General features: G+C 39.8%; 1 protein-coding gene across 1 annotated transcript; it reads left to right on the top strand.

The window, feature by feature from the left end:
• Positions 1–1,049: 1,049 nt before the first annotated feature.
• LOC138341853 (uncharacterized) lies at positions 1,050–6,435 on the top strand. Its single transcript, XM_069293868.1, has 5 exons — positions 1,050–1,171; positions 1,712–3,835; positions 5,090–5,241; positions 5,578–5,823; positions 5,890–6,435. Exons 2-5 carry the CDS (start codon positions 2,548–2,550, stop codon positions 6,433–6,435), a joined length of 2,232 nt encoding a protein of 743 aa, XP_069149969.1. The 5' UTR covers positions 1,050–1,171; positions 1,712–2,547.
• Positions 6,436–9,863: the final 3,428 nt, after the last annotated feature.

Genomic DNA, 9,863 nt, shown 5'->3' with positions numbered 1-9,863 from the left:
ATAGCAAGATTTGGAGTTTGGTTGGAAATATGAGCGAGTTTTAGCATCTATGATAGACATATAATAATTTGAATGCCTACAAAAAATTTGCTTACTTACGAATATCGCAAAATTGGTAGATTGGGAACGTTCCGAAACCTTGCGAAAAGGAAAGGAAAAATCTTAAAAGATTCGTGGGACAAGCTCGGCATCTAAGGTATGTTAAGACTTTTTAGACTTGTTGAAGGACGTTTTCCTAATTAAAGATTAAAATGAAAATAGACAAAGGAATAAGGGGGAAATATGGTGGTCTCGTATCAATGGTGTGACTGGCATTGGTACGAGTACCGGTGTTATAAAACGGAAAATTTCTATTATAGAATGTGGATTGAAATTTGAGAATGCCAAAGCATATGGGCATTAGCTGATATATTATTGACTTGAATTCCATGTGTGATTGTGTTTTATTTATTTCACCCGTATAGTTGTGATAATTGAGGTGGTTACGTATTATGTTCATATTGATTGATTGAGATGCATCAGCATCCCCTCTATTGAAATAATATTGTGCACATGCATAGACGTGAGACTAAGTATAAGTTGGGGACGTGGAGATCGTCCGTGCTGGGGATGGTGAGATGTTAAGATTGTAATTTGGGCACGTGGAGACCGTCCGTGCGAAAATTATTTGATATTATGATAGTGCGTTGAGATCGTCCGCACAGACACATGGAGATCGTCCGTGTCAGTATATGGACCTCGCGAGTCTCCCATGGGTCATAAACTCTCGATGTATTTCCGAGGAGTATCATGTATATACGGTTGAGTGAGTACTGGGTATTCTGAGACATATCATTACATGGCATCATATTGCATTGCATTTCATCCCATCATTCATTCTTGATGACTATATGTTTCGCTTGGTGTTTGGAAAATATTAAATGTTGATTTCCTTTATTGATGAAACTTAAATAGTAAGTGTAATATATATATATATATATACTTGTACAATGTAAGATTTTATTTTCTTATATAACTCCCGTCACTACTTCTTCGTTGTCGGTCAATGATACATACTGGGTATACGTGGTTTCGTACTCATACTACGCTTGTTGCACTCTTTGTGGTGCAGATTTGATTCCGAGTAGAAGCACATCTCGTGGAGCAATTTGAGTCCGAGCTTGGAGTTGTGGTGAGCTGCTTGGCTGTTCCGTGGCCCACACCTCCCTCTATCTTTTATTTATTATGTTATTAGTATTCAAACAGGATATCCCTTATGTTAGATTTGTCATTTAGTTTCAGACTTGCATCAAATTTTAGAAGCTCTTGTACTTAAGACACCAATTCTTGGGGTGATATATTTTATCTTCCGCATTTCATACTTATAAGGAACTCAATGTTGGAGATTCTTGCTAAGCATTGGTCTTTTTTACTCATTTATTGGTTTAGTTAGGTTAATATGTTGGGTTGGCTTACCTATTGGTTGGGAACATAGGTGCCATCACGACTTGAAAAATTTGGGTCGTGAAAAATTTGGTATCAGAGCGCTAGGTTCATCGGTCTCAAAAGTACAAGAGCAATGTCTAGTAGAGTCTTGCGGATCGGTATGAAGACGTCCATACCTATATTCGAGAGGCTATAGGACATTTAGGAAATATTTTGTTCTTTTATTCCTTATCGTGCACATTTGACGTTGTAGAAATTATAATCTTGATTTCTCATTCTCTTTCAGATGGCGAGGAATCGTACATCGGCAAGTGGTGGTCAGGATCCTATTCCTGCGCCTGCTTCTGGGAACACTGTCCGAGGTAGAGGTAGGAGACGAGCTCGAGGTCGGGGTAGGGGACGTGTTGCAGCACCTGTGGATGTTCAAGTACCAGTACCTACTCAGGGTCGTGATAGGACCGTACCTCCTGATGCAGAGGTTATTCATGGGGATGTGCAAGATCTTGTCGAGGGGGATGGGCAAGCTCAAGCTCCAACCAGTACTATTGTCCCCCCAGTGCTTCAAGATACCTTGGCTCGTATGTTAGGAATCCTAGAGGGGATTGCCCAGGCAGGAGCTTTGCCTGTCACTTCTGATGGCTCACAGACCCGTGTTGGAGGTCAAACTCCAAATCCGATAGTTGCTCCAGATTCTCAAACTCCCAGGACTCAGCCAGCTGCCGCTGTAGCTCCTCGTTTGGATAGTATGGAGTTTCCAGATATGACATCACATTTGGTGAATAGGCCTTCTATGACTATTGATGAGCAAAAGATGTTTGGGAGGTTCAGACTAATGAATCCTCCTACTTATACTAGTGACTTAGGTGAGGATGCATATGAATTCATAGTTAGTTGTCATGAGAGATTGCATAATCTTGGATTAGTGGAGTCTCATGGAGTTGACTACACAGCGTTTCAGATGACTGGCTCTGCTAAGCAGTGGTGGAGGATTATATTAGTAGTAGGCCAGCTGGATCCCATCCACTCTGGACTGAGTTTACTCTGATATTTCTATCCAAATTTGTTCCACGCAGTGAGAGGGAGCGCAAGAGGGCCGAGTTTGAGGGTTTGCAGCAAAATGGTATGTCAGTTGCAGAGTATGAGGGTAAATTTCATGCCTTGGCTAGGCATGCTTCGATGATACTTCCCACAGAGGTTGAGAGTGTGAGAAGGTTTGTTAAGGGGCTGATTATTCCTATCCATCTAGGAGTTTCTCTGGTTGCTGCTTCTAGTGTTCCATTCAAGAAAGTGGTAGATGCTTCTAAGGAGTTGGAGATGATTCGATGTGAGGGATTTGAGCAGCGAGAGGGCAAGAGGACTCGTTATTTAGGTGATTATGGTGGTTTTCCACCTAGGAGTCGGGGTTACTTGGGCAGAGGTTATCACCCTCAGTCCAGCAGACCCATTCATGTTGCTATACCAGCGTCTGAGGCTGGTTACGCTGGGCATAACTCTTCGAGCTCGGTACATACTTCGCAGTGTTCATCTTCTAGACTTGTAGTTCATGGAGGGCATTCTGGTCATTCCGGTTCCTCTCATCAGCCGGCGTCTCGTAGGGGTTGCTTTGAGTGTGGTGATATGGGACACTTTGTGAGAGACTGCCCTAGGACCAGACATGGTGGCTTACATCAGGGTTCTCAGGTTTCGACTTCCAGGGCTGCACAACCTCCAGCTAGGGGTGGTGCACAGAATGGTAGAGGTGGTTCTCATTCAGGTAGTGGTGGTTCTCCTTCTGGTCGAGGTGGTGATTGTGGAGGTTCACAATCTGATAGAGGTCGTTCTCACTGTTATGCTTTTCTTGGTAGGCCAGAGGCTGAAGCCTCAGATGCTGTTATCACAGGTATTATTCCGGTTTGTCATCGACCAGCTACTGTATTATTTGATCCAGGCTCTACTTATTCTTATGTGTCCACATATTTTGCTCCTAGTCTAGATATATTGTGCGAGTCTCTTGATTTGCCGATACGTGTTTCTACTCCTGTCGGGGATTCTGTAGTTGTAGATCAAGTGTATCATTTATGTATTGTTACTTTGATGGGGTACGACACTCATGCAGATTTAAAGGTCTTAGAAATGATAGATTTTGATGTGATTCTTGGTATGGATTGGTTATCTTCTTACCACGCAATTTTAAATTGTCATGCCAAGACCATCACTTTAGCTATGACTGGAATTCCTATAGTAGAATGGAGAGGTACTCTTAGTCATCCTTCTAAGGGTGTGATATCATTCCTTAAGGCTCGTCAGTTGGTACAGAGAGGATGTTTGGCGGACTTGGCCCATATTCGAGATACCAGTATTGAGACTCCTATGCTTGAGTCTATTCTAGTAGTGAGTGAATTTTCAGAAGTATTTCCGACCGATTTGCCAGGTCTTCCACCAGATCGAGATATTGATTTTTGTATTGATGTGGAGCCAGGAACTCGGCCTATTTCCATTCCTCCTTATCGTATGGCACCAGCTGAATTGAAAGAGTTGAAGGAGCAGCTGCAGGATTTGTTGAGCAAAGGTTTTATTAGACCAAGTGTATCTCCTTGGGGTGCTCCCGTGTTATTTATGAAGAAGAAAGATGGATATATGCGTATGTGTATTGACTATCGGCAGTTGAACAAGGTAACCATCAGAAATAAGTATTCGATACCTCGTATTGTTAATTTATTTGATCAGTTGCAGGGTGCTTCAGTTTTCTCCAAAATTGACTTGAGATCTTGCTATCATCAGCTGCAGGTTAGGGCGGAGGATATCCCTAAGACGGCTTTTCAAACACGTTATGGTCATAACGAGTTTTTGGTGATGTCTTTCGGACTGACTAATGCCCCAGCAGCTTTTATGGACTTGATGAATGGAGTGTTCAGAACGTATTTAGATTCCTTTGTTATTGTCTTCATAGATGATATATTGATATACTCACGCACTAAGGAGGAGCATGAGCATCATTTGAGGATTGTTCTTGGGATTCTAAAGGAGAAGAATCTTTATGCAAAGTTTTCAAAGTGTGAGTTTTGGCTTAGTTCGGTAGCATTCTTGAGACATGTAGTGTCCAAGGAGGGTATCATGGTGGATTCTAAGAAGATTGAGGCGGTTAGAGATTGGGTCAGACCTACTTCAGTTACTGAGATTCGGAGTTTCTTGGGCCTTGCAGGTTATTATCGATGGTTTATTGAGGGTTTCTCATCCATTGCATCTCCATTAACTAGATTGACACAGAAGGAGGTGACTTTTTAGTGGTCTGACGAATGTGAGGTTAGTTTCCAAAAGCTCAAGACTTTATTGACTACTGCTCCGATTTTGACCCTACCCGTGGAGGGAGAGGGTTTAGTCGTATATTGTGATGCTTCTCGGGTTGGTCTTGGTTGTATGTTGATGCAGAAGGCAAGGGTGATAGCTTATGCTTCGAGGCAGTTAAAGGTTCATGAGAAGAACTACCCTATTCATGATTTAGAGTTGGCGGCTGTTGTATTTGCATTAATGATTTGGAGGCATTATCTTTATGGTGTGCATTGTGAGGTGTTCACGGATCATCGTAGTCTCCAGTATATATTCAATCAGAGAGATCTAAATTTTAGGAAGAGGAGATGGTTGGAGTTGCTCAAAGACTACGATATGACTATTCTTTATCACCCAGGCAAAGAAAATGTTGTAGCAGATGCCTTGAGTCGGAAGGCGGTAAGTATGGGTAGTCTAGCCATGTTACAGGTTGGCGAGCGTCCTTTAGCTAGGGATGTCCAATCCCTGGCCAATAGCTTTGTGAGACTTGATATTTCAGAATCTGGTAAGGTGTTGGCTTATATGGAGGCTAGGTCATCCTTGTTGGAGCAGATTCAGGCTCAACAGTTTGATGATAGTGATTTATGTAAGATTAGGGATAAGGTTTTAAAAGGAGAAGACAAGGCTGCAATTCTTGATAGTGAGGGAGTTTTGAGGATTAAGGGTCGTATATGTATTCCTCGTACAGGTGATTTGACTAGATTGATCATGGAGGAGGCTTATAGTTCGAGGTACTCTATTCATCCGTGGGCTACTAAGATGTATCGTGACTTGAAGCAACACTATTGGTGGTGTCGTATGAAGAGGGACATAGTAGATTTTGTATCTCGATGTTTGAATTGTCAGCAAGTGAAGTATGAACACCAAAAGCCTGGAGATATGACTCAGAGGATGCCCATACCTGAGTGGAAGTGGGAGCGCATTGCTATGGACTTTGTGGTAGGGTTGCCACGTACCTTGGGTAAGTTTGATGCTATATGGGTCATCGTGGATCGACTGACTAACTCTGTACAAATTGTACCAGTTCAGACTACCTATAACTCAGAGAAGTTAGCCAAGATCTATATTCAAGAGATAGTTCATTTGCATGGGGTTCCTATATCTATTATTTCAGATCGTGGCACCCAATTTACATCTCATTTCTGGCGGTCTATGTAGAAAGAGTTGGGCACTCGGGTGGATCTTAGTATAGCCTTTCACCCTCAGACTGATGGTCAATCTGAGCGGACTATTCAGGTTCTCGAGGATATGTTGCGGGTATGTGTGATTGACTTTGGTGGTCAGTGGGATCAGTTCTTGCCTCTAGCGGAGTTTGCTTACAATAATAGTTATCACACGAGCATTGAGATGGCACCATTTAAGGCTCTGTATGGCAGGGGATGTCGATCTCCAATTGGCTGGTTTGATGCATTTGAGGTTAGACCATGGGGTACAGATTTGTTGAGGGAGTCCTTGGACAAGGTCAAGTTGATCCAAGATAGACTTCTCATGGCTCAGAGTAGGCAAAAGAGTTATGCGGATCGAAAGATTCGTGATTTAGAGTTTATGGTTGGAGAGAGGGTTCTACTTAAGGTTTCACCCATGAAGGGTGTCATGAGATTTGGAAAGAAGGGCAAGTTGAGTCCAAGGTACATTGGTCCTTTCAAGGTTGTGGAGCGTATTGGTGAGGTGGCATATCAGTTGGCTTTGCCACCTGGGTTGTAAGGTGTCCATCCTGTATTTCATATTTCAATGCTTAAGAAGTATCATCAGGGTGGTGATCACGTGATTCAATGGGATTCAGTTTTACTTGATCAGAATTTGACTTTTGAGGAAGAGCCGATCACCATTTTGGATAGGCAAATTCGGAAGCTAAGGTCCAAAGAGATTGCTTCAGTAAAGGTTCTGTGGAAGCATCGTCCAGTGGAGGAGGCTACATGGGAGACAGGGGCAGACATGAGGAGTAAATATCCTCATCTTTTTGAGCGTTCAGGTTAGCTCTTTTCTTTTTCTGTTCGAGGATGAACATTTGTTTAAGTGGTAGGTGATGTAACGACCCGCTAGGTCGTTTTGAGAACTAGGACTAGTTTGACTCCTTTTGAAAATTTAAAGGGGTATTTTAAAACTATTTGATAACTATGAGTACCCAATTGATGAAACATTTATTAAATAAATAATTAAATAATAGGTTAGTGGAGTTTCAAGGTTAATAATTTCTTATTTAGAAGAAAAGGAAAACAAAAAGTGGGGAGGCGAAACCTTACCACAGGCGACCAGCAAGAGGGAGAAAAATCATAGCCATTGTTCAGGTAAAGATATGAGATATTCGTTCTTTTCAATTCTATATATATATAGTAATATATTGTCGGAGTGCTTGGGATGATGTTATTATTTTATGCTATATTGATAATGGGTGATAAGAAATAATGGGTAAGTTGGTGATGATTACTAAATTATATTACATTGTTAGCAATTGGGTTAGTATTCAAATATATATATATATATATATATATATATATATATAAATCGATCGAAGTCGAATAGTTGAATGGCTGCAGGTTAATGTTTTATGTGATTTTGTCAAAAGAATTTATCATATATATATATTGTTAGTTTCAGAAAGGTAAGGAAAAAGAACTCTATCAAGATTATTTTAGTTTTTTACAATTTTCTGTCGAATAGAATTGCAAAGTTGAATAAGGGTAGATTGATTGTTATCGTTATTATATTATTAACGTGAGGTTCAAGTACATCTGTCAAGGATTTAAAATTTATTTCTTATGGAGGGAATTTTTATCAACAATGGGGGGGGGGGGGCAACCTTATAAGCCAATCATTAGGCAATAATGCCAATGATTTGCATTTGGCATGTTTTCAATTAGAATTAGATGCAGTACATAACAGATTGAAGAAAAAAAAAGGAACAAAGGTCGTGTTGACAGTGCACTTCACTGTTGATATTTTAAGATGTTTTTTTTAATTTATCAAATAAAAATTTAAGTTTGATAAATTGAGATAGGTAATTAATTATTAGGTGTTATTTTATATGATCTAACTTTGAATTTTAGTCCATTTGAAGAGGTTAGAGTTAAGTTCTTGGCTTGAAATTTAGCAAGAATGAAAAATTTGGCATACCACTATATAGCAAGATTTGGAGTTTGGTTGGAAATATGAGAGAGTTTTAGCGTCTATCATAGACATATAATAATTTGAATGTCTACAAAAAATTTGCTTACTTACGAATATTGCAAAATTGGTAGATTGGGAATGTTCCGAAACCTGGCGAAAAGGAAAGGAAAAATCTTAAAAGATTCGTGGCACAAGCTCGGCATCTAAGGTATGTTAAGACTTTTTAGACTTGTTGAAGGACGTTTTCCTAATTAAAGATTAAAATGAAAATAGAGAAAGGAATAAGGGGGAAAGATGGTGGTCTCGTATCAATGGTGTGACGGGCATTGGTACGAGTACCGCTGTTATAAAATGGAAAATTACTATTATTGGATGTGGATTGAAATTTGAGAATGCCAAAGCATATGGGCATTAGCTGATATATTATTGACTTGAATTCCATGTGTGATTGTGTTTTATTTATTTCACCCGTATAGTTGTGATAATTGAGGTGGTTACGTATTATGTTTATATTGATTGATTGAGATGCATCATCATCCTCTCTATTGAAATAATATTGTGCACATGCATAGACATGAGATTGAGTATAAGTTGGGCACGTGGAGATCGTCCGTGCTGGGGATGGTGAGATGTTAAGATTGTAATTTGGGCACGTGGAGACCGTCCGTGCGAAAATTATTTGATATTATGATAGTGCATTGAGATCGTCCGCACACACACGTGGACATCATCCGTGTCGGTATATGGACCTCGCGAGTCCCCCATGGGTCATGAACTCTCGATGTATTTCCGAGGAGTATCATGTATATACGGTTGAGTGAGTACTGGGTATTCTAAGACATATCATTACATGGCATCATATTGCATTGCATTTCATCCCATCATTCATTCTTGATGACTATATGTTTCGCTTGGTGTTTGAAAAATATTAAATGTTGATTTCCTTTATTGATGAAACTTAAATAGTAAGTGTAATATATATATATATATATATATATATATATATATATATATATATATATATATATATATACACTTGTACAATCTAAGAATTTATTTTCTTATATAACTCCCGTCACTACTTCTTCGTTGTCGGTGAATGAGACATACTGGGTACACGTGGTTTCGTACTCATACTACGCTTGTTTCACTCTTTGTGGTGCAGATTCGATTCCGAGTAGACGCACATCTCGTGGAGCAATTTGAGTCCGAGCTTGGAGTTGTGGTGAGCTGCTTGGCTGTTCCGTGGCCCACACCTCCCTCTATCTTTTATTTATTCTGTTATTAGTATTCAAACAGGATATTCCTTATGTTAGATTTGTCATTTAGTTTCAGAGTTGCATCGAATTTTAGAAGCTCTTGTACTTAAGACACCAATTCTTGGGGTGATATATTTTATCTTCCGCATTTCGTACCTATAAGGAACTCAATGTTGGAGATTCTTGCTAAGCGTTGGTCTTTTTTACTCATTTGTTGGTTTAGTTGGGTTAATATGTTTGGTTGGCTTACCTATATTTTGGGAACATAGGTGCCATTACGACTTGAAAAATTTGGGTCGTGACTCTCCTTCACTGCCTAGAGGTCGTGAGATTGATTCACACGCCTCACATTTCTTTTCTTTCATTTTTTTACTCTCCTTCACTGCCTACAGGTCGTGTGTTTGATTCCCACGCCTCACATTTTATTTTTTTTCTTTTACTCTTCCTTAAATCTGATTGAGAGGTGCTGGGTTTGAATCCCACTCCTCTCATTTCTTTGTTTTTCTTTTAAGTTACATTTTCCAGTCAATACCATGGTTCGAATACCCTTCGGCACATTTCTTTTTATTTCTTTATTTTCATGGTTTTTAACATGGTGAGGTCACGGGTTCAATCCTCCATGGCCTCACTTGTTTTGTTTCATTTTTTTCAACATTTTGAACCCTCTTTGCTGACTGAAATTCATCACTAGAAGCTGGAAATTTTCTTTTAATTTTTCAGTATCCTTTCATTAAGTTACACCTTAGTTCTTAGTGGAATTTCGTT

This window comes from Solanum lycopersicum, chromosome 1 (assembly GCF_036512215.1).
Source record: "Solanum lycopersicum chromosome 1, SLM_r2.1".
NCBI lineage: Eukaryota > Viridiplantae > Streptophyta > Magnoliopsida > Solanales > Solanaceae > Solanum > Solanum lycopersicum.
The sequence above is the reverse complement of the archived record's forward strand: the minus strand, read 5'-3'. Positions and strand labels throughout refer to the sequence as shown.